This window comes from Dreissena polymorpha, chromosome 4 (assembly GCF_020536995.1).
Source record: "Dreissena polymorpha isolate Duluth1 chromosome 4, UMN_Dpol_1.0, whole genome shotgun sequence".
Classification (NCBI taxonomy): domain Eukaryota; kingdom Metazoa; phylum Mollusca; class Bivalvia; order Myida; family Dreissenidae; genus Dreissena; species Dreissena polymorpha.
The window spans coordinates 111,920,846-111,947,937 of record NC_068358.1 but is presented as its reverse complement, the minus strand read 5'-3'; the positions used below and the strand labels follow the sequence as shown (position 1 = coordinate 111,947,937).

Below are 27,092 nucleotides of genomic sequence, written 5' to 3'. Positions count from 1 at the left end.
CCTGGTACGTATCGTCTTACGGTAATTGCGTACAACAACTTCGGAACAAGTGTCCTCTTTCTATAAATCGCACCAGACAACGCATTGGGTAAGACTAGTTCGGGGCAAAGCGTGTTCCTATCCCTTCAGCCATCAAACAACGTGATTATAAATGATTCAATTTGTATTGTAAATTTAATAAATTTAAGTCTTAACTTTTTTATTCAAAATATTGTTATGTAAACAATTTGCTAGCAGTTCAATTATACAGAAAATAACACGGATAAAATAAGTGAACGTTACAAACCAGAAATCCTTCCATATCGGGAATGATTTTACTGGTGCATACAGTGTTACTTGAAGTTACCAAGCACTTGGTGCTTGGCAAGACATTGCTCTTATACCAAACCGGCCCGTAATCATGAACGCCTGTCTTTAACACGATTATATGTTATTTGGCGCTTTTTGAACGCATTTATTACGTTCGCTTAATGCTGTCGAATGGGGTGTTAATATTATATGATCATAAACATATACTTGAATACTTAAGTGCACAATGCAGTTAAAATATTTGTATTAAAGTTATTCGTTACCTATATATCGTTAATTAGTTGTTTATTATTTCCGCAACGACTGTTCATTCAGTACAAAGTAGATGAGTAACGGGCTTTGTCCTTTTTGGAGTGAGGTATCGGTGCTGTTTTTCTTAATAAATTGAATTATCGAATTAATGTATTCGGAAGTTCAAGAGCTATTACAGTCTGCAAACAGTATACACCATTAGATATAGTTATTAACACAAGGTGTTTGTTAAAGACATCAAATATGTGTTTCCGTTTCAAATTTTGAAACATCTTAGACGTATTAACCCTTTGCATGCTGGGAAATTTGTCGTCTGCTAAAATGTCGTCTGCTAAATTTCTAAAATTAGCATTTTCTTCGATTTTTTTTTCAAAGAATACTATCAGAATAGCAAACAGTTTGGATCCAGATGAGACGCCACGTTTTGTGGCGTCTCATCTGGATCCAAACTGTTTGCAAAGGCCTTCACAACTCGGTTCCCGCACTGTAAGGGTTAACACATTGATACAAGAAAATAATTTGTGTAATCTCTCTCCCCTCCAAAATAATAAAATCAATAAACTAGTTTACTTGATGAATTGTTTTTTAATAACCCCCATCATTATTAGGATATAACTTTGTGCATGTTGAGTGAGACGGTAAAACAAAATAACTTAACTATGCATATACTCGAATATATATTTACATTTGGAAGAAAGAATTATCAGTTGAAAATATAATTGAGTCCTTTGTGGAAAACTGTGCTTAAGGTAGCGCACCCGTAAAGGGCACCTATCCAAATATAATCGTATCTTGTATTTTCTTAATCAGCATCATTTCACTGAACTACATGCAAATTTTTAGGTTGTCGTTTACTTTTTGAAATAAAACAAAAATGCCACATGCATGGTTCGTATTTTCAGCAGTAAATCACCCAATTTAGCCATAACGTTCAATAAACATAGCTTATATGCTTAAATCAAATTACGTTAGAAAAGAAATAAAACTCGTCGCAAAAACTTATACGTCGTCGACAGGATTCGAACCTGCGCGGGAATATCCCATACGATTTCTAGTCTATCGCCTTAACCACTTGGCTAAGGCACCTAATATTAGGCTCTTCAACCTTCAACTTTCGAATAAATCGCTGGAAATCATTAGGGGTGCGCTACCTTAATTACTTTGCATCAAGTATCGTCACATATTTGCTTGTACGCACAGGCTAATTAGGGGCGACACTTTTCGCCTAAAATGGATTTTTGTTTTAAAGATTCCTTTAAACAAAATATTCTATAAAGGCGGAAAGCTTCGTCCCTGATTAGCTTGTGCGGTCTCTACAGGCTAATATGAGACGAAACTTTTCGCAAATTCACATGAATGACGCCCGGTTTTTCCAGAGCGTCGCTTAATTTCTTAGGCTCTGGAAGATCTTGTTGTTTACCTATATAATGATACAGCGATATGTTCTACAAACAGGAAAGTCATTGATAATTTAGCAAATATACTAGTATGTTATTGTTAGAAGCCTTTGGAACTTTTTGGTATGGAAAGGTTTTGGTTACCAATAATGAGGAGGAAGACTGTTGTGATTACCCTATGAGATGGAGGCCTTATTTAAAAAGGACATTAACCAATCTATATAAAAACATTCAGCCATGACCCTAACGTTTCATGCTACACTCAGTAGTTTAACAACTTTAAGTAACGTATAAGGATAAACAGTAATAAAGACAAAACCACAGAGAAGATTATGTCATGAAGCATTTAATTTAAACATGGGCACTGAATACTAAAAATATATGGTATACTTTTTAATGCTAAAAACACATTGATACATTAATTAAGTTATAGTAGAGACGCTGTGAATCACTATCATTGTTTAATAAATTAGCGCCCCTTATTCTCTTTTTCATTTATTCGAGGTAAGCCAGAGATAAGACGAATGTGATATACTTTCTATTTGCATATTCATAAACAGTTTAACAAATAAAATATTTGGAATTATAATATTGTCCAACGACGCTATTGTTCATCTATACATTATATTTGCATTCCAAAGAATTTTCTACCTGAGACAGCTGTAGCTCTTGAGAAAGTACATTACGGTTGATAAATTATTGAACTAGCTGAGAAAAATTCAGACTAATAGCCAGTATATATTACACATTGCGACACTATTTCTGTTAAAAGCGAATGTTTGCTTGTCTCATCACGCATGACATTCTAAACTTTAACACAAGTTTATATTTTAAAGAACTATGTAGATTTAACATTTATAGCACAAAACACATTCAATTTTAAATCTATATACCGTGTAATACGAATGTGTGTCATCCGCTATAAATTCTTAACCCTTTCAGTGCGGGAACCGAATTTTGAAGGCCTTTGCAAACAGTTTGGATCCAGATGAGACGCCACAAAACGTGGCGTCTCATCAGGATCCAAACTGTTTGCTATTCTGATAATATTCTTTGAAAAAAATCGAAGAAAATGCTAATTTTAGAAATTCAGCAGACGACATTTTAGCAGACGACAAATTTCCCAGCATGCAAAGGGTTAATTCAATGTGTATGCTGTCATTTGGAAAAAATAAGGTCATATTATAAGCATCAATGTTTGATTAAATGTCAAATTGAAGACTGTTTCATATTGATGCTCTGTTAACACAATGATGCTTATGAAAGTCCATCAAGATTGATAAATCCTTGGCGATTATCAGTATAAATTACAGACGGTTGGTTGCATCAACACTCCACTCTTTTTATAGCGAGAGTTCCAACTCAGAATTTGATGGCATCACTCACGACCTTCTTTACCAAAATATAAGTGAATATTATAAAGAACCATTTATAACAGCCACTATATCACGAGTGCTCAGAAATTGTTTCATCCATTACTAATTTGTTATTGCAAATCAGGTTGGCCAGTGGAAAAAGTGTGATCAAATTATAAGCAACGGCAATGCATTTTGTTTCAAAGTTAAATTAAACCCTGTTTCAAATTTATGTTCTTTGTACAAAACGAAGTCAGTGATTTTACTTTGAATGAAAATTCTCGGATTTAAAAAAAATCATGTTTTACCGCAAACTACTATATTGCAATATTGGCATCGGGGAAAGCTGGTGATTTAACAGACAAGAGTCTTAGCGTTAAGATATATTCGGAGTGCGAATTATTTCAGATACCATAACAAATACCGATTTTTTTTCTTGAACAGTCGTGGAAAAACAAATAAGTGTATTTAGCATTTGCTTCTTGATTGCGTGCATCATCTCCTGACATGAACGACATTGTAATAACGTAGTGAAGGTGACGAGCGCTTTGGTTGCGTACATGTATCCATTTATATGTTCGTTATTTTAATCACATGGCTTAGGTGGCCAGCGTATATGTTCGTTTCTGCAATCACACCGTGCAGGTGACAAGCGCTTTGATGGAGTCCATGTATCACATTATATGTTCGTTATTGCAACCATGTGGTTTAAGTGACAAGCGTTTGGATGGCGTTCATGGAGAACATGAGATCTTCGATTCTGCCATCACGTGATGTAGGTGACGCGCGCTTTGATGGTTTTCATGGGGCATATGAGATCTTCGATTCTACCATCACGTGGTGTAGGTGACGAGCGCTTTGATGGCGTTCCTGAATCGCATGAGATCCTCGACACTACCGAGGTGCATGGTGGTCTCAATCCAGTGACAGAACCGAGCGGGATTCTTAAAATGAACAGGCATGCTTTAGCAACAATATTTAGTTAAAACGATTACACTAAAAGCTGTAAATATATTCACAATATAAAACATAAGATATTGTCGTTAAACAATGTGAAAATAATTTAGTATCGTTATTTTACGGTCATATCCAAATTGAATGCAGCATATTAAACATGCCAGCCAAATATCGCAGTTATTACCATGAATGCTTATAACGTAAATCGAATGGTTTTGTTAATGCTTTAGTTGTATCCGTTATTTATCTAAATTTAACACATATGACGATACCTTTATCCAGTTTTCGAATACGAAGTATATCTGGGCGCCATTCATCTTTGCAACAGTCCTGAATGCTCGGCCTCTGACAAACAAACCCTCAAATGTAAATAGTGTTGACAAAACAAATTATGCGTTCATATTTGAATTTGTTTTGTTTATTGATCTTGGACTATCATTAGAATACTCAGGTAAATCAGGTGTATATATTGTAAAAATAGAAATAAAGAAACGTTCAACAATAGTTTAATCATGTAAATACTATGTAAATTTCAATTCAATAAACTAATGCATTAACTATTTAGTTAACAGTTTAATTTGCTGATACAAACTCTAGTTTGAAGTCCATCGCCCATTGTTGAATGTCGTCTGCTGTCCAATCTAACACCTGCTTGGCAGACTTTATATTTGCTGGACTCAAAATCGAGGCTCTTGACATCATCCTCGATGTACCACGTGGCGTAGATAATGAGACTGCAGCACGTGACTTAACACGTGAAGGCGAACGAAATAGAGGCTGGAAAGCTGCTTGCTGATCTTTCTGCTATAATTCATCCGTTCATTAAAATAATATTGCTATATGTTTTTGTTATGTTTAATAAATCCTTCAAATACGTAGACAAAATAAGTCATATACTGCAATATTCTTAATACAAAATGAAGTTTAACTTATTGTGCTAAAGATCTAATGAGAAACGTTACCAATATCTGTCTTAAGGTATGCATCTTTGAATGTGTGAATCGGGTGAAATCTATCGTGCCTGGGTTTTCCCCAATGACGTCACGCAACCATCCGTCTGCTTTGTAGTTTTGCTGCACCAAAAGTGGAACTATTATCTTCTTCAATTCAAATGCATACTCAAGCTCTGTAATAGTAGCAAATAGTAGAATTAGGTTATTCATACAACCAATCGACATTTCGCTTTTGGATGCTAGTGCTTCAAGACCAAAGAAATGACTAAAGTCTTTGTGTATACTTTGTCAATCTATTCAACAATCAACGAAAATTAGAACACACTATTTGCATAATAGTTGTAATTTAATTTCACTGGTGTTAACCTGTTCGACAATTCCGGCTATTCTTGTATTTTTCTGACATAAACACGAGAACAACATTGGCATCTTCTATTGATGACGTCATTGCATTCGTGACGTCAGGATATTTGTTGACTTCTTCCACGTCGATCCAAATATTGTATCCCTCTGCTCTCAAAACACGATATATCTAGAAAATCGCCCAATTATCATTACAAAATAAAATCTTAATTAAGAAACACACACCTTTTTAAATATATTGTGTTTAATTAAAATAGCAAAGGTTATGTGAATATTTTTGTCAATAACGTGTGTGATAATGTCAGTATAAACTATGAAACGACTGTGTTTCCTCTATAACTTTAGTCCTGTCTCCCCAGTTGTAACTGATCATAACGTGAGGTTGCATTCGCTCATCAACTGGTCTGCATTCCACTTCAAACAACACAACATTTACTATTAATTAAAAGGTTCACATCATATGCATTGCCAGAGATATTGTTATTACTGTTAGACTGGGGCCTGAGCTTTTTTAAACATGATAGCGAATACATCTTAACCGTGCTCACTTATCTGAACAAAGGCAAGTACTAACATACTATTCTACCTTCAATCACTCTGTCATCCTTCTGACTAAGGACAAACATTGCCTTCTTTGCTGTACATTTGACGTCTAGATTGTTGTGAAATGTCAGCTCGCGTAAGAGTTCTGTGAGATCTCCCTCCGCCTGGCAAAAGGTACCGTAAATCAGTAAAAAATCTTAAAATTGAACAAATGATTGTATATTCCATTCCACGACTTTAATCCAACGGTGACTTTTCAAAGTATTGATAGTATTTGAATAACAAGCAAACATATGCGGACATTGCAAAATCTTTGTTTTTCGATAAGTAGTGTAGAAAATGGGAACATTTAGCACAGTTTAAATAAATATCGAGGACATGTGTACCGATGTTTAAACCAAGACAAATGCGGTATCACAATTGAAGCCAACAACTTGACCACATGTCTCACATGTGTGCTTTTTACCAGTATTTTATTCCTGCTCTCTCCCAGAAAGCTCATTTCCCACATTAATTTCAACACTGCGAGTTTTTCCGGCTGACTGCCTTCACTGAGAATTGTAAGCACCAGGTGGAGCGTAGGCTTCCTGGAGGCCTTACGTCTTACGTCATCATGTTGACATAACGCCGTCAGTCCGTCAACGAGCTCTGTCACGTGAAACCCTTGTACTCGCCTGTCCTTCGCCTAGTCCAACAGAGTGTAATATTTATAATACGATCATCGCAATAACTTACTTTAAAACAAACCTATTCAAATGAAAGCATGGTTAATAATTTGTTATTGTTACCGTGAGCTGTATTTTGTAGAAAGTGATGCAAACTGTTATACAATGATGCAATATTTGAAGGCACGCTGTTGCATACATATTCAATTATTCTTTGTCTAGGTAGATAAGATGACCCATATTTTGAGGACGAATTAATGTCAGTAAACATAAAGGAGTCCATACACCAAGCACGTTCTTAGACAGTTCGACCACGTTCTGAAGAAAATGCAGAACGGGATGTGAACTTGCTTGAACGTATAGTTTTGGTCGAAAAAAATCTTCAATAGGATTGAATGATGTTTATACACAGTTCGCGTTACGTGCAGGTCGTTCCTATCCCGTCCTATCCCGTTGCCAGTCCGTCTTCATCCAGTTCAAATCGGATCAATTTTCCCATTGTCCCCGTTGGTATACCGTTTCTAGTCAGACCGAGCCCGTCCTCATCACAGTTCTTCTTTATTCGTTGTGCAGTGGTAATTCGTTCAAAGGCAGCTCTCACTCCGTCCTACTACGTTCTTAGTGCGTTTAGGATGTAGTTGCAGCCACGTTCTGCACGGCGATTATAAAACCGACTACGTCCCTGCCAGTTCTCATTTATGTTTCACGCTTTGAGCCTTCTTTCTCGGACCAACAAAACAGTATATTGCTGCTTCGCTTCTAACATTAGAAAAATTAATAGCTCGAAGACTGTCCATGTTTCAACTTAATATCACAAGTTAGAATTTTGAGACAACGACCTCTATTTATATGCACATTGTCTGAACGTATTGTATTTACGGTTTGAACGTTGTAACAACTGCATTGAACAAGTACAACGAACTTGGAACCTACTGCGAACTCCTTAAAACGAGTACAACGTACTAAGAACTTACTGAGAACTTATAGAACGTGCTGCAAACGTTGTAAGAACTTATATTTTAGTTTCTATTTATTTACACGAAACAAGATGGTACTTGAGACGTAGTGCGGACGGGGTCGGTTTGTCTGAGAACGGATTGGACGGACTAGAAACTGACTCGATCGGTGTGGCACCGTACTGGTATTTCGGTCCGATCGCACTACATTCTGGCACGTTCCTTACCCGACCTTAGTACGACCTATCCGTTCTTAGTACGCCCTTTCCGTTTCTAGTACGTTGTTACTACGTTTAATTGTAGAACGGTATGATCGAAAGAACAATTTGAGTAGGCTCAAAGTTCTGAAACACCTCTCCCGTTCAACCCCGTTCAAGGCCGTCCACAAAGTTCGAAGACAGTTCGTAACACGTTGCTACTACGATCACTCCGTTCTCACACAGTTCGAGCCCGTTCAGTCACATTTTTCAGAACGTACCAGGCACGGAGTCGGTGTATTGTGGGTATAACAGTGTATAACGGAAGCAATTTCAATGACATACGAAAACAATTTAAAATAAAGACTGTATCACTCGGCATTTGACCGTTAAACCGTGTCACAAATAAGATATGCTTGCTCGGGTACTTGTGTTGCCGCTAAGATTGCATTGGTGATGAATGACACAACATCGAACTCCGTGGTAAGGTCTGGGACCTCGTTTTCCCTGATGATGTTTGCCATGGCCAGTAGCGATATCATCTGAATGTCTGTAAAAATAGATATTACACGTTAGTCAAGTCCATTATGCGCAGATAATTCTAAATTAAAACAATTTTATAGGAGATTATATATACTGTAATTTCGATATGTTTTGTTAAACAAGAAAAACATGTCTTACAAAAATGCATGAATAATTGGAATGTCCCAAAGGGTTAATCAAATGTAAGCTAGTTGCAATTTGAGTGTTTCAACAATCAGACAAAGTGTTTCCTTTCGAGCTCAAAGATAAAAGCATTTCTAGGAACTAATAACGACATTAAGAACAAAGTTCATGAAACCACTGAAGCTTTTATTTGTTCGTATACGTGTTCCTACGATCGTCGTTTATTTGTCGGAAAGTGTATTTAACCCATTTATGCCTAGTGGACTCTCCCATCCTTCTTGTATATTTATTGCTATATTTAGAATATTTTTTTATAAAAATTCCCATAAGCAAACAGCGCAGACCCGGATGAGACGCTAGGCATAAATGGGTTTAATTGTATTAATTTGTTGTTGTATTTTTTGCATGTATTCATTTCATTTATTCATTTGTACTAACTAGCATATGTTACAGTTGTATATGGAGAAAATATTAATTAATGTAAAAAGTGATGTAAATAATGTTAATTATCGAGAAAAAGTATATCAAACATTGAGTTTGTTTGTTCTACAATTGTTGTATTATAAATACAAAATTAAGCACCGAGAGTTGAGCTGCGGCAGTTGAATTATAAACAATTATAATGATCAAAAACTGTTAATAAGAATAAGAAATTACATTTATGTTCATGTGTAAAAAATATTGTCCATTGAAATATTCACCATCATAATTCGCATGCCATTTGGCGTCGCCGTTGTTAATATTTACCTCATGTTTATTTTTACAGATTTGCTTGCTACAAGCATTTTATAAATACATTACATTTAACCTTAGTTCAGCCACTTACACTGACACTGGCATTTTAAAAATACTCTCATCTTTTTCACAGTTCGATATTGACGGAAACGTTCCTTTTCTATAAAAGGATTTCGAGCAGAGTTGTACAGAATGCTTACTGCAGAAGAGAATATGAACAGGTCACTGTCATTCTGAAAGTGTAATTTCATAGATCAATTTGAATATTTACGAATTCTTAAAGAGCATCTTAGTTCAATGTTTATAGTAAACTATATAAGTAAATGAATACGAATGCGATAAAATAATGTATGTTATTGAGTGTAAGAATGTACTTTAATACATAATTTTATTAAACCTTAAAAAAAGGCATTATATAATCTTATAATATATTTTCCGCTGACAGACACAATTACTTGTACTTATAGACTTCATTATAAATCATAACATCTAGCTACATATGTCACTATAGTTATTTAATGACCCAAGTTGAATTTTTTTTTAAATAAAAGTCACAATTCACATATAAAGTTCGTATTTGACTGTATTAATAGTATATTGTATCATACAGAACATCAATTATGTTACTGCGGCGAAAGCAATGTTTTCCCCTGGAAAACATCCCCACAAAGCCCATATGACAAGTCAACCTCGTTTATGTTATTTATAAATCACAAAACGTTGTTTGTAAGTAAACAAACGAACTGGAGACCACGCTCCACTTAACTCGGCGTTACCTCAATTTGGGATTGCAATCCTCCCAAACGGTCCTGAGATATAAGATGTAAATCTAGCATAAGCTTCTGAAACAATCCACTGTCAGCGACTGACTCTGAGAATGTATGGCAACTGTCAGAGTAGTCCCAAAGCAGTCGCCGTATTGTCAACAGGGTTCGCATTCCTGAGTCCTCTCTATATTTCAACGCGATTGTGTCGGTGAGAGAGGTTAAAGACAAGTCGTCCATTATGTAGTCATAGTAATCCTCCAGGGCTTCCACCAGTCTGAAATAGTTTTTAAACCAGACATTTTGGTCCTTCCGGTAAATCCGTTTCTAATTGCGTGGTTTATTTAAAGTACGTTGTGATACAATCATGCGTTCAAGTGTTATTTGGCAATGATAAACCAATTCATTAAAAAAAATGTGTTCTAACCACGAATGTTTGTAAGCATTGTCTAAAATGCATAAATTCACATCAGCTGTCCATTTACAAAGACCGAAATATATGTGACAAAAACAGAACAAACCATAAAGCTGGCTATAATTTCGCATGTTCGCCGAGCTAAAAAATATGCTGATTACAATGGTGGAACAAATACCATAATTCACAGGACGTAACGGATATTAAAGAAAAGTGTGTTGCACTTCTGTGAATTGCAAAAACTACAATAACAGATATGATTAAAAGTCAAAATAAAATAAAAACGTTGAAGTAAAACTTGATATTCGGCTTGGCTATTCGTGATTGATATGTTTCATATTGTTATTCAAGTATGTTAGTGTACTACTATTTTTTCAAATTATAAAAGAAAATCGTTGTATATAAACGCTTAATAGTTATATATGTTAAGGTAAATCATTAAAACTAGGAATTTCACGAAATTCCAAAACGATTCAAAATTAATTTCGCGGTATGACTGAAAATGATGACACAGTTTTTATAACGGCCAAATACGCACAATTTTATTCATGGAGAAGCGATTCGAGATTGATTTATATGAGAGGTTTCATATTTGGTCTCAATATGTAAAGTATCAATAAATTATGAAAATATCTTTTTAAAGTTCAAATTGATGCAGGTTTTCAAAGGTGTAACATTTTCTAAATTATTTATATGTTTGAGTCTCATTTATTTTCTCAAGCAGTGAACAATTGTGAATGAAGATGTCATTTCAGGAATTTCAGGAAATGACTGAAGGCATTTTTCAGTCATTTCCTGAAATTCCTGAAAACAAAATCATGTATAACGTTTAGTCCCTCAGTGAAACACTTATTTCATGAAAATCCTGAATCATTTAGGAATTACGTGAAATTGCTGGTATCACAGGTTTACCGTAACATATCAATTTCTATTGGTTAAATTTGAATTATGTTTTCGCCATCTTTTGTTTATCTATTAACAATTATCAAATATATATTTATATATATATATATATATATATATATATATATATATATATATATATATATATATATATATATATATATATATATATATATATATATACTGAAACGACTGTGTATTTTTTTGGCTCGCAAGGAGTCCATATGACAAGAGTACATACGAGTCAAATATCCGCTAATGCCAAAAACAAGTATTAACTTAAGCCAATGTATTTCGAAAAGCACGCGCGTCCACATGTTTGACATATTTTGAAAGTTGATTCGCCTGGATATGATAACGATGTATATGTATCGTGTCAAAGATCGTTTTGCTGCTGTACTTTGCAAACGCTTGCAATTGGACAAAAGATTGACTTGCCTTGAGCAATCATTCTCAAAATAATATCTGACAACAGTTTATGAGACGTTATTGATAAAGGGCATCGTTAACATATACATTGTATGATAAAACAGTCAAATGTATACTTGTGTTAATGTTTTTAGAATTGAATAATTTGTAAATAAATTAGCACAGGCTAATAAGGGGCGACACTTTTCGCCTAAAATGGATTTTTGTTTTAAAGATTCCTTTAAACAAAATATTGTATAAAGGCGGAGAGCTTCGTCCCTGATAAGCTTGTGCGGTCTCTACAGGCTAATATGGGACGAAACTTTTCGCAAATTCACATGAATGACGCCCGGTTTTTCCAGAGCGTCGCTTAATTTCTTCGGCTCTGGAAGATCTCGTTGTTTACCTATATAATGATAAAGCGATATGTTCTACAAACAGGATAGTCATTGATAATTTAGCAAATATACTAGTATGTTATTGTTAGAAGCCTTTGGAACTTGTTGGTATGGAAAGGTTTTGGTAACCAATAATGAGGAGGAAGACTGTTGTGATTACCCTATGAGATAGAGGCCTTATTTAAAAAGGACATCAACCAAACTATATAAAAACATTCAGCCATGACCCTAACGTTTCATGCTACACTTAGTAGTTTAACAACTTTAAGTAACGTATAAGCGAAGACGTGTTTATAATTTTATAAACAGTAAAATTGGATAAACAGTAATAAAGACAAAACCACAGAGAAGATTATGTCATGAAGCATTTTATTTAAACATGGACACTGAATACTAAATTTATATCGTATACTTTTTAATGCTCAAAACACATTGATACATTAATTAAGTTATAGTAGAGACGCTGTGAATCACTATCATTGTTTAATAAATTAGCGCCCCTTATTCTCTCTTTCATTTATTCGAGGTAAGCCAGAGATAAGACGAATGTGAAATACTTTCTATTTGCATATTCATACACAGTTTAACAAATGAAATATTTGGAATTATAATATTGTCCAACGACGCTATTGTTCATCTATACATTATATTTGCAATCCAAAGAATTTTCTACCTGAGACAGCTGTAGCTCTTGAGAAAGTACATTACGGTTGATAAATTATTGAACTAGCTGAGAACAATTCAGAACAATAGCTAGTATATATTACACATTGCGACACTATTTCTGTTAAAAAGCGAATGTTTGCTTGTCTCATCACGCATGACATTCTAAACTTTAACACAAGTTTATATTTTAAAGAACTATGTAGATTTAACATTTATAGCACAAAACACGTTCAATTTTAAAACTATATACCGTGTAAAACGAATGTGTGTCATCCGCTATAAATTCTTAATTCAATGTGTATGTTGCCATTTGGAAAAAATGAGGTCATATTATAAGCATCAATGTTTGATTTAATGTCAAATTGAAGACTGTTTCAAATTGATGCTCTGTTTACACAATGATGCTTATGAAAGTCCATCAAGATTGATAAATCCTTGGCGATAATCAGTATAAATTACAGACGGTTAGTTGCATCAACACTCCACTCTTTTTATAGCGAGAGTTCCAACTCAGAATTTGATGGCATCACTCACGACCTTCTATACCAAAATATAAGTGAATATTATAAAGAACCATTTATAACAGCCACTATATAACGAGTGCTCAGAAATTGTTTCATCCATTACTAATTTGTTATTGCAAATCAGGTTGGCCAGTGGAAAAAGTGTGATCAAATTATAAGCAACGGCGAAGCATTTTGCTTCAAAGTTAAATTAAACCCTGTTTCAAAATTATGTTCTTTGTACAAAACGAAGTCAGTGATTTTACTTTGAATGAAAATTATCGGATTTAAAAAAAATCATGTTTAACCGCAAACTACTATATTGCAATATTGGCCTCGGGAAAAGCTGGTGATTTAACAGACAAGAGTCTTAGCGTTAAGATATATTCGGATCGCGAATTATTTCAGATACCATAACAAATACCGATTTTTTTTCTTGAACAGTCGTGGAAAAACAATTAAGTGTTCGAAGTGTATGTAGCATTTGCTTCTTGATTGCGTGAATCATTCTGATGACATGAACGACATTGCGATAACGTAGTGAAGGTGACGAGCGCTTTGGTTGCGTACATGTATCCATTCATATGTTCGTTATTTTAATCACATGGCTTAGGTGGCCAGCGTATATGTTCGTTTCTGCAATCACACCATGCAGGTGACAAGCGCTTTGATGGAGTCCATGTATCACTATATGTTCGTTATTGCAACCATGTGGTTTAAGTGACAAGCGTTTGGATGGCGTTCATGGAGCACATGAGATCCTCGATTCTGCCATCACGTGATGTAGGTGACGCGCGCTTTGATGGTTTTCATGGGGCACATGAGATCTTCGATTCTACCATCACGTGGTGTAGGTGACGAGCGCTTTGATGGCGTTCCTGAATCGCATGAGATCCTCGACACTGCCGAGGTGCATGGTGGTCTCAATCCAGTGACAGAACCGAGCGGGATTCTTAAAATGAACAGGCATGCTTTAGCAACAATATTTAGTTAAAACGATAACACAAAAAGCTGTAAACATATGCACAATATAAAACATAAGCTATTGTCATTAAACAATGTGAAAAAATAATTAAGTACATGTATCGTTATTTTACGGTCATATCCAAATTGAATGCAGCATACCAAACATGCCGGACCAAATATCGCAGTTCTTACCATGAAAGCTTATATAACGTAAATCGAATGGTTTTGTTAATGCTTTAGTTGTTTCCGTTATTTATCTAAATGTTAATATTAACACATATGACGATACCTTTATCCAGTTTTCGAATACGAAGTATATCTGGGCGCCATTCATCTTTGCAACAGTCCTGAATGCTCGGCCTCTGACAAACAAACCCTCGAATGTAAATATTGTAGACAAAACAAATTATGCGTTCATATTTGAATTTGTTTTGTTTATTGATCTTGGACTATCATTAGAATACTCAGGTAAATCAGGTGTATATATTGTAAAAATAGAAATAAAGAAACTTTCAACAATAGTTTAATCATGTAAATACTATGTAAATTTCAATTCAATAAACTAATGCATTAACTATTTAGTTAACAGTTTAATTTGCTGATACAAACTCTAGTTTGAAGTCCATCGCCCATTGTTGAATGTCGTCTGCTGTCCAATCTAACACCTGCTTGGCAGACTTTATATTTGCTGGACTCAAAATCGAGGCTCTTGACATCATCCTCGATGTACCACGTGGCGTAGATAATGCGACTGCAGCACGTGACTTAACACGTGAAGGCGAACGAAATAGAGGCTGGACAGCTGCTTGCTGATCTTTTTGCTATAATTCATCCGTTCATTAAAATAATATTGCTATATGTTTTTGTAATGTCTAACAAATCCTTCAAATACGTAGACAAAATAAGTCATATTCTGCAATATTCTTAATACAAAATGAAGTTTAACTTACTGTGCTAAAGATCTAATGAAAAACGTTACCAATATCTGTCTTAGGGTATGCATCTTTGAATGTGTGAATCGGGTGAAATCTATCGTGCCTGGGTTTTCCCCAATGACGTCACGCAACCATCCGTCTGCTTTGTAGTTTTGCTGCACCAAAAGTGGAACTATTATCTTCTTCAATTCAAATGCATACTCAAGCTCTGTAATAGTTGCAAATAGTAGAATTAGGTTATTCATACAACCAATCGACATTTCGCTTTTGGATGCTAGTGCTTCAAGACCAAAGAAATGACTATAGTCTTTGTGTATACTTTGTCAATCTATTCAACAATAAAACGAAAATTAGAACACATTATTTGCATAATAGTTGTAATTTAATTTCACTGTTTTTAACCTGTTCGACAATTCCGGCTATTCTTGTATTTTTCTGACATAAACACGAGAACAACATTGGCATCTTCTATTGATGACGTCATTGCATTCGTGACGTCAGGATATTTGTTGACTTCTTCCACGTCGATCCAAATATTGTATCCCTCTGCTCTCAAAACATGATATATCTAGAAAATCGCCCAATGTTCATTACAAAATAAAATCTTAAGAAACACACACCTTTTTAAATAATTTGTGTTTAATTAAAAAAGCAAAGGTTATGTGAATATTTTGTCAAAAACATGTGTGATAATGTAAGTATAAACTATGAAATGACTGTGTTACCTCTATAACTTTAGTCCTGTCTCCCCAGTGGTAACTGATCATAACGTGAGGTTGCACTCGCTCATCAACTGGTCTGCATTCCACTTCAAACAACACAACATTTACTATTAATGAAAAGGTTCACATCATATGCATTGCCAGAGATATTGTTATTACTGTTAGACTGGGGCCTGATCTTTTAAACATGATAGCGAATACATCTTGAACGTGCTCACTTATCTAAACAAAGGCAGGTACTAACATACTATTCTACCTTCAATCACTCTGTCATCCTTCTGACTAAGGACAAACATTGCCTTCTTCGCTGTACATTTGACGTCTAGATTGTTGTGAAATGTCAGCTCGCGTATTAGTTCTGTGAGATCTTCCTCCGCCTGGCAAAAGGTACCGTAAATCAGTAAATCCATTGAAAATTGAACAAATGATTGTATATTCTATTCCACGACTTTAATCCAACGGTGACCTTTCAAAGTATTGATAGTATTTGAATAACAAGCAAACATATGCGGACATTGCAAAACTTTGTTTTGAGATAAGTAGTGTAGAAAATGAGAAAATTTAGCACAGTTTAAATTAATATCAAGGACATGTGTACCGATGTTTCAACCAAGACATAACGGTATCACAATTGAAGCCAACAACTTGACCACATGTCTCACATGTGTGCTTTTTACCAGTATTTTCTTCCTGCTATCTCCCAGAAAGCTCATTTCCCACATTAATTTCAACACTGCGAGTTTTTCCGGCGGACTGCCTTCACTGAGAATTGTAAGCACCAGGTGGAGCGTAGGCTTCCTGGAGGCTTTACGTCTTACGTCATCATGTTGACATAACGCCGTCAGTCCGTCAACGAGCTCTGTCACGTGAAATCCTTGTACTCGCCTGTCCTTCGCCTAGTCCAACAGAGTGTAATATTCATAATACGATCATCGCAATAACTTACTTTAAAACAAATATTTTCAAATGAAAGCATGGTTAATAATTTGTTATTGTTACCGTGAGCTGTATTTTGTAGAAAGTGATGCAAACTGTTATACAATGATGCAATATTTGAAGGCACGCTGTTGCATACATATTAAATTACTCTTTGTCTAGGTAGATAAGATGACCCATATTTTGAGGACCAATTAATGTCAGTAAACATAAAGGAGCCCATACACCAAGCACGTTCTTAGACAGTTCGACCACGTTCTGAAGAAAATGCAGGACGGGATGTGAACTTGCTTGAACGTATAGTTTTGGTCGAAAAAAATCTTCAATAGGATTGAATGATGTTTATACACAGTTCGCGTTACGTGCAGGTCGTTCCTTTCCCGTCCTATCCCGTTGCCAGTCCGTCTTTATCCAGTTCAAATCGGATCAATTTTCCCATTGTCCCCGTTGGTATACCGTTTCTAGTCAGACCGAGCCCGTCCTCATCACAGTTCTTCTTGATTCGCTGTGCAGTGGTAATTCGTTCAAAGGCAGCTCTCACTCCGTACTACTACGTTCTTAGTACGTTTAGGATGTAGTTGCAGCCACGTTCTGCACGGCGATTATAAAACCGACTACGTTCCTGCCAGTTCTCATTTATGTTCCACGCTTTGAGCCTTCTTTCTCGGACCAACAAAACATTATATTGCTGCTTTGCTTCTATTATTACAAAAATTAATAGCTCGAAGACTGTCCATGTTTCAACTTAATATCACAAGTAAGAATTTTGAGACAACGACCTCTATTTATATGCACATTGTCTGAACGTATTGTATTTACGGTTTGAACGTTGTAACAACTGCATTGAACGAGTACAACGAACTTGGAACCTACTGCGAACTCCTTAAAACGAGTCCAACGTACTAAGAATTTTCTGAGAACTTATAGAATGTGTTGCAAACGTTGTAAGAACTTATATTTTAGTTTCTATTTATTTACACAAAACAAGATGGTACTTGATGGTACGTGTGGTACCGTACTGGTAAATTCGGTCCGATCGCACTACGTTCTGGCACGTTCCTTACCCGACCTTAGTACGACCTATCCGCTCTTAGTACGCCCATTCCATTTCTAGTACGTTGTTACAACGTTTAATTGTAGAACGGTATGATCGGAAGAACATTTTTAGTAGGCTCAAGTTCTGAAACACCTCTCCCGTTCAACTCCGTTCCAGGCCGTCCACAAAGTTCGAAGACAGTTCATAACACGTTGCTACTACGATCACTCCGTTCTCACACAGTTCGAGCCCGTTCAGTCACATTTTTCAGAACGTACCAGGAACGGAGTCGGTGTATTGGGGGGGGGCGTATAACAGTGTATAACGGAAGCAATTTCAATGACATACAAATACAATTTAAAATAAAGACTGTTTCACTCGGCATTTGACCGTTAAACTGTGTCATAAATAAGATATGCTTGCTCGGGTACCTGTGTTGCCGCTAAGATTGCATCTGTGATGAATGACACAACATCGAACTCCGTGGTAAGGTCTGGGACCTCGTTTTCCCGGATGATGTTTGCCATGGCCAGTAGCGATATCATCTGAATGTCTGTAAAAAAAGATATTACACGTTAGTCAAGTCCATTATGCGCAGATAATTCTAAATTAAAACAATTTTATAGGAGATTATATATACTGTAATTTCGATATGTTTTGTTAAACAAGAAAAACATGTCTTACAAAAATGCATGAATAATTGGAACGTCCCAAAGGGTTAATCAAATGTAAGCTACTTGCAATTTGAGTGTTTCAACAATCTTACATCATACAAAGTGTTTCCTTTCGAGCTCAAAGATAAAAGCATTTCTAGGAACTAATAACGACATTTAGAACAAAGTTCATGAAACCACTGAAGCTTGTATTTGTTCGTATACGTGTTCCTACGATCGTCGTTTATTTGTCGGAAAGTGTATTTAATCCATTTATGCCTAGTGGACTCTCCCATCCTTCTAGTATATTTATTTCTATATTTAGAATATTTCTTAAAGAAATTCCCATAAGCAAACAGCGCATGACCGGATGAGACGCTAGGCATAAATGGGTTAAATTGTATTAATTTGTTGTTGTATTTTTTGCATGTATTCATTTCATTTATTCATTTGTACTAACTAGCATATGTTACAGTTGTATATGGAGAAAATATTAATTAATGTAAAAAGTGATGTAAATAATGTAAAAGATTTATCGAGAAAAAGTATATCAAACATTGAGTTCGTTTGTTCTACAATTGTTGTATTATAAATACAAATTAGGCACCGAGATTTGAGCTGCGGCAGTTGAAATATTTACAATTATAATGATCAAAAACTGTTAATAAGAATAAGAAATTACATTGATGTTCATGTGTACAAAATATTGTCCATTGAAATATTCACCATTATAATTCGCATGCCATTTGGCGTCGCCGTTGTTAATATTTACCTCATGTTTGTTTTTACAGATTTGCTTGCTACAAGCATTTTATAAATACATTACATTTAACCTTAGTTCAGCCACTTACACTGACACTGGCATTTTAAAAATACTCTCATCTTTTCCACAGTTCGATATTGACGGAAACGTTCCTTTTCTATAAAAGGATTTCGAGCAGAGTTGTACAGAATGCTTACTGCAGAAGAGAATATGAACAGGTCACTGTCATTCTGAAAGTGTAATTTCATATATCAATTTGAATATTTACGAATTCGTAAAGAGCATCTTAGTTAAATAAATAAATAAATAAATACGAATGCGATAAAATAATGTATGTTATTGAGTTTAAGAATGTACTTTAATACATAATTTCATTAAACCTTCAAAAAGGCATGATATAATCTTATAATATATTTTCCGCTGTCAGACACAATTACTCATACTTATAGACTTCATTATAAATCATAAATATATAGCTACATATGTCACTATAGTTATTTTATGAAGAATTAAAAAATATGAAAGTCACAATTTACATTAAGTTCGTATTTGACTGTGTTACTAGTATATTGTATCATACAGAACATCAATTATGTTGCTGCGGCGAAAGCAATGTTTTCCCCTGGAAAACATCCCCACGAAGCCCATATGACAGTCAGCCTCGCTTATGTTATTAATAAATCACAAAACGTTGTTTGTAAGTAAACAAACGAACAGGAGACCACGCTTTACTTAACTCGGCGTTACCTCAATTTGGGATTGCAATCCTCCCAAACCGTCCTGAGATATAAGATGTAAATCTAGCATAAGCTTCTGAAACAATCCACTGTCAGCGACTGACTCTGAGAATGTATGGCAACTGTCAGAGTAGTCCCAAAGCAGACGCCGTATTGTCAACAGGGTTCGCATTCCTGAGTCCTCTCTATATTTCAACACGATTGCGTCGGTGAGAGAGGTTAACGACAAGTCGTCCATTATGTAGTCATAGTAATCCTCCAGGGTTTCCACCAGTCTGAAATAGTTTTTATACCAGACATTTTGGTCCTTCCGGTAAATCCGTTTCTAATTGCGTGGTTTATTTAAAGTACGTTGTGATACAATCATGCGTTCAAGTGTTATTTGGCAATGATAAACCAATTCATTAAAAATGTGTGCTAACCACGAATGTTTGTAAGCATTGTCTAAAATGCATAAATTCACATCAGCTGTCCATTTACAAAGACCGAAATATATGTGACAAAAACAGAACAAACCATAAAGCTGGCTATAATTTCGCATGTTCGCCGAGCTAAAAATATGCTGATTACAATGGTGGAACAAATACCATAATTCACAGGACGTAACGGATGTTATATTAAAGAAAAGTGTGTTGTACTTCTGTGAATTGCAAAAACTACAATAACAGATATGATTAAAAGTCAAAATAAAATAAAAACGTTGAAGTAAAACTTGATTCTCGGCTTGGCTATTCGTGATTGATATGTTTCATATTGTTATTCAAGTATTTTAGTGTACTACTATTGTTTCAAATTATCAAAGAAAATCGTTGTATATAAACGCTTAATAGTTATATATGTTAAGGTAAATCAGTGAAACTAGGAATTTCACGAAATTCCAAAACGATTCATGAATTTCGCGGTATGACTGAAAATGATGACACAGTTTTTATAGCGGCCAACTACGCACAATTTTATTCATGGAGAAGCGATTCGAGATTGATTTATATGAGAGGTTTCATATTTTGTCTCAATATGTAAAGTGTCAATACATTATGAAATATCTTTTTAAATTTCGAATTGAAGCAGGTTTTCAAAGGTGTAACATTTTCTTAATCATTTATATGTTTGAGTCTCAAGCAGTGAACAATTGTGAATGAAGATGTCATTTCAGGAATTTCAGGAAATGACTGAAGGCATTTTTCAGTCATTTCCTGAAATTCCTGAAAACAAAATCATGTATAACGTTTAGTCCTTCAGTGAAACACTTATTTCATTAAAATCCTGAATCATTTAGGAATTACGTGAAATTGCTGGTATCACAGGTTTACCGTAACATATCAATTTCTATTGGTTAAATTTGAAAAATGTTTTCGCCATCTTTTGTTTATTTATTAACAATTATCAAATATATATATATATATATATATATATATATATATATATATATATATATATATATATATATATATATAATATATATATATATTCTGAAACGATTGTGTATTTTTTTGGCTCGCAAGGAGTCCATATAACAAGAGTACATACGAGTCAAATATCCGCTTATGCTAAAAACAAGAATTAACTTAAGCCAATGTTTTTCGAAAAGCACGCGCGTCCGCATGTTTGACTTATTTTCAAAGTTGATTCGCCTGGATATGATAACGATGTATATGTATCGTGTCAAAGATAGTTTTACTGCTCTCCTTTGCAAACGCTTGCAATTGGACAAAAGATTGACTTGCTTAAGCAATAATTCTCTAAATAATATCTGACAACAGTTTATTAGACGTTATAGATAAAGGGCATCGTTAACATATACATTGTATGATAAAACAGTCAAATGTATACTTGTGTTAATGTTTTTAGAATTGAATAATTTGTATATAAATTAAACAATCCATCATCGAAACATACAGGCGCTACTTTACGAACGTGTATATCACTTAATGTTATGTCAGAAGCATGGGAGTAGCCATAACACAGCAAACGAACAAAAGCAGGGTAAAGATATATACCTTATGTTTGTTCGATGAATCTCGAAAAGATACGTGGACAAAGTTTTAAAGAAACTCCTTTAAATCAACTAATGCAATCTTTTGAATTATTCATAAGTGTCTTCTGGCGGCAAATTTCTCTAGTATTTTATTGGATATTTATAAAGGTCAATACAGATCAAACTCTTTGTTAGATAGCAACGCTACCTCTTGAAGTCTCCATAAGGGTGGATCCAACAGACTGTTTGCGCATGTTACGTAAAAGTTGGTAGTAAAATCTATAGAAAATCAGTAAGGACAAAACAGTAAATGCCTTAAATATAAAGATTGAATCTAAAATATGTTCCTTGGTCAAACGGGTCCAACGGAAAGATGGATGCAATGGTGGGGCAATGTATAGGGCATTTCGTTAAATTAAGTAACAGTAGATTTGGGTGGACTGGCAATGCTACGACTTTATAATCTCTTATTTGAATGATAAAGTGAACAGCCACTTGTTTATCGATAATAAACGAGCGACTACTCAACTCTAGCAAGACTATACCAGTTACATTTAATAAGAACACAATTAATCAATTAATTTGCAAGCACTCATTTCTTAAAATTCTATTAGTTTTTTTTCAGGCCGTTTTAGCGTGGCGAATAGCCATGCCACTTTTTTGTAGCGCCACGCTGCCCCTTTCAAAGCCATTTAGCGCCACGCTGCCCTTTCCAAAGGCCGCCGCCCTGCCCTTTCATGAGCACCCGCTGTTTTCTTCCCTTATTGATAACATCTTAATTGCCCCTTGACCAAATTTCTAAGCCGACTAGTATCAGATTATGGCCTCCGAGGCAGAGTGTTTGTGCATTAGTCATGCGTGAATAACCCCATATCAGTATCAATCGATATGTTATACCACTAATCGGTCGGTAATGTGTACCCCTCCACGATAAAATCGTGGACTGTAACTTCGGAGACTTTTGATGAAAAGCTCGATGTTGTCCTCGTGGCAATTGTGCATTTCATACATAATTCAGGTATATAAAAACATATATTTTACCCATAATTACATTTAAAAACACAAACAAATTAATTATTTATCGATATCGTCTTTAAGATAATTAATTATTGAATTCGTTACTGAGACGTATACTTATTAAACAAAATGCGAATCGCGTATTAGGCGGATGTATTAGACGATTTTACGTTGCTGTGCGCAGCTGTCGCTTACATCATTTGACATTTTGACAACATGGCGGACATACAGAATTAAATTGTGACTCGGCAAACACGGCAAATCACGTCGTAATCGATCGAATTAACGATGGGGAATATACATTCAGAACGAATTAATCAAATGTCTGTGATAATCAACGATGCATAAAAATGTTTTAGATAGCAATCACATAGTTATTTGTAATCTTCTCAGTGGGTATATCATGAGATTTCACGGAAACGAGTGCTTGCATATTGGTAGCGATCAGTTTACTCGCAATATTAAACATCTGACAAGATTATCGTTAGAAATGGGATAAGACAAACATGGTTTCATTTATATGTTAGTGGATCTGTGTATAATCCGATTCATATGCATATATTGCTTTATTATGTTTGTCGTGCTGTACAGTGTATTGAAACAGCATGGAACTTAAATGTACATTGCAAGGTTAATATATTAATATAAATCAAAGTAAGTTAAATACATCACTTACTATATACCATTAAATGTGCTTGTTTATATTTTATGTTTTTCCACAACTGCCTCTGATGCGATTACATGTTTCTCCCTCATTCAGGTATTCACGGAACGTTTTTGCCCTTTTTTGCCTAAAGTGGCTAAACTGTGCGCTAAAATGCCCTTTTTGAAAGTAATGCGCCATGCCCCTTTGCCCTCCTGGGAAAAACACTATATATAGAATTTTCTTAATGAGTTAGAATTAAAATAAAAATGACTTAAAATTAAACAGGTAATCACTCATGTCATCGATTATTACTGACGTGCCTACCCAAGTCTGGCAAGCTTGTTTCCCACAACGGTCCTCTCTTCGAGTGTGTCGAACATGGGGAAGATGTCAACCACCTTGTCTCTGAGCACCATATTCACAAAACTAAACCTCTCCCGCGTCTTGTTCTCAACATCGCTTAAAGTGGTCTTCACTTCCTCGTAGCCTCTCAAGTATTGTTGAAACAACTGTGATTTATTCAGTGCCTGTAAGGCAAAAGTTTAAAAAGCGTTATTAAAGAATAATATATCTCCGTGTAAATACCATGTGATCCTCTATAATGCCGATTTATGTTCACTTGTTAAGAGCATCATAAATTGTGACTGTATTTGAACCACAAATATGCTATGAATTATTAAATGGCTGACATTCGTCTTCGTTGTTTTCATGTTTTCCATTTAATATTTCGTCTATAAACTTTCGTCTTAAAAATGCAAAGGCCAATATTTATTATAATAAACAAATATGTTCTATATGCAGTAATTACCAAAATACTACGTTCACTGTAAGGTAATAATCTTCATGATTGTTCACTTACATATTTTTGACTGAAATACATAATAATTATTATAATTTAAGGGATGGTATTAGTCGCCAATACAAGTAAGTGTACACAAATAGAAACGAAATTGTATATCATTTAAAATACTAGAAGTATACCAAATTGTATTCATGGCAGAAACTTAAATAGATACCATTAAAACATGTTTATTCCAAAACGGTTTCATTGGTAATATCGAATAACCATATACGTCCGAATTAAAATCAACTCAACCCATTTATGCCTGCGTCTAGAATTAAGGCCTTGGCAAACAGCGTATATCCAGATGAGACGCCGCATGATGCGGCGTCTCATCAGGGTCTGCGCTGTTTGCTTATAGGAATTTCTGTAAGAAATATTCTAAATTTAGAAATAAATATACCATACATTCCTAATTTTGGAAATTAATTGATCCAATTTAGAAGGATGGGAGAGTCCACTAGGCATAAATGGGTTAATTAAACAGGAACACTCTCATCTAATGTACCTGTTTTTCCAGATGGAATTCATCCCACTCCGCCTGTCGTGTGAGCTCAATGAACATCTCCGAGGGCCTCTGCACTGGGGGTTTATTCTTTGATTGTGTGGACATGTTCGATTATAAAAGATATCCTCATATATTTTTAAGTTTACCCACTGCACAGAAAGTGTAGTATGATCCGATTCCTCGATGTATATCACAAATCTCACGTTTGAATGGTTCAATATCACTGCTTAACTCATTGACAAAACGCGGACATCATGCTCAATGTTATCTTATAATTTTGTTTGCAATGAAATGTGCGTAATTTATCATAGACATTGCATTCATGTGAACACGATTTAATTAAACCGATATATTATTCACAATCCTTACAACTTTGATGTCACAAAACCTTTTAGATTACCCACTGTTATAATGCCCACATCTATTCCATTATTTAAAGGACGCGTCCATGTTTGAATAGGCAACTTTATTAGGCTATTGAAAGGTAACGTCATAAGTCTTTATCACAGTAAACTAGCCGCCCCACCGCGAACAGAATGGGAAATATGTGTACTGACAAAACAAATAAGACAAATATTTACCTTTTAATAATAAACTTCAATAATAAGCTGTCGGTCTATAAACACGCATTCAACTCTATGGTAATATTTTGAAACAAGTCGTGTTATAAGTAGGTAATTGCCGATCACAAGTATCCAATAATGTTTAATGAACCAGACTAATGCATTATCCTCTACTTAATGTGACTATAACAGACAACTTTATGTATTTGTTCTGCCTTACATTTTGATAGCACGGCAATTGTTCTTTGCGATACAGTCGCTGTGATTTTGATGACTGACTTGATATAACGCCCATTGATATCTCAATATTAAATATGAACTGTTTCACATCTTGATAGGTTTTGAGTGTTGGGTGGTTTGTTTGGATATTTTCATATCCTTATGCAATGTCTGCCAATAATACAATTTGTAAATTGAATAAATTACATGCGGTCAAATTTATTGTGTAAACGTTTAGTATGTTCGTAGTTTAATATTCGTTTGTTACATGTAGTATTGTATCATTTAAAACAACGGATATTAAAGCAAAGTTGCGACATTTCTAAACAAATCATTTTGATTGCCATTTAAATCTCATCTTTACGTAGTATGGAAATAATAATAGTGAGTTGCATAATATGTATCACTAAAATATATTAAAAGATTGCTTTGAAATGAACGTAAAGAAAAACAAAATGTTAAAATATTGATGTGTATGCTATTGAATAAATATCCGTTGTAAACATATTGGGATATCGACACGGAGATTGTTTGCGGACGGGATTCTAAATTATTCATACTGAATGATAATCAATATATTCAATATAAGACAAGTGGTTTCAAGCGTATTCTTAAATCATATTGCAACATGGAGCTACTCAAAATTGAACAACAACAACTAATAACGCTACTGTACTCTCCCGGACAACGGTTTCCTTCCTCTTAATATTTATTCTTAAAGTATGCAAATCCCCCATTTATTCCTAGTGGACTCTCACATCCTTCTAAATTGGATCAATTTATTTCCAAAATTAGGAATGTCTAATATATTTATTTCTATATTTAGAATATTTCTTACACAAATTCCTTTAAGCAAACAGCTCAGACCCAGATGAGACGCCGCATGATGCGGCGTCTCATCTGGGCCTACGCTGTTTTCCAAGGCATTTTTTCTAGACGCTAGGCATAGATGGGTTAATGCCCACCTAGTAGGGCGTTGACACCTACTTCATATGATAATCGAAACGAAAACTTATTCTCAAGTCAAGATAAGTCAAGTGTATCAAGCAAATACAATCATACATAGCAGAAAAGCAAACACACCACAGAATCCAATCGCAAAGTAATTCAATAAATATCGATGTAATACAGCGTTTTCTACTCATATTTCATCGACTTATATGCGTTTAA

General features: G+C 34.8%; 1 protein-coding gene across 1 annotated transcript; it reads right to left on the bottom strand.

Moving 5' to 3' along the window:
- Positions 1–2,427: 2,427 nt before the first annotated feature.
- LOC127880103 (uncharacterized) lies at positions 2,428–25,551 on the bottom strand. The gene is made up of 13 exons (XM_052427332.1): positions 25,141–25,551; positions 24,116–24,318; positions 20,164–20,428; positions 19,505–19,646; positions 18,432–18,553; positions 16,706–16,924; positions 16,285–16,405; positions 16,032–16,114; positions 15,709–15,874; positions 15,351–15,514; positions 14,981–15,192; positions 4,543–4,615; positions 2,428–4,257 (listed from the first exon to the last, which is right to left on the bottom strand). Exons 1-13 carry the CDS (start codon positions 25,243–25,245, stop codon positions 4,147–4,149), a joined length of 1,986 nt encoding a protein of 661 aa, XP_052283292.1. The 5' UTR covers positions 25,246–25,551; the 3' UTR covers positions 2,428–4,146.
- Between the last annotated feature and the right edge of the window lie 1,541 nt (positions 25,552–27,092).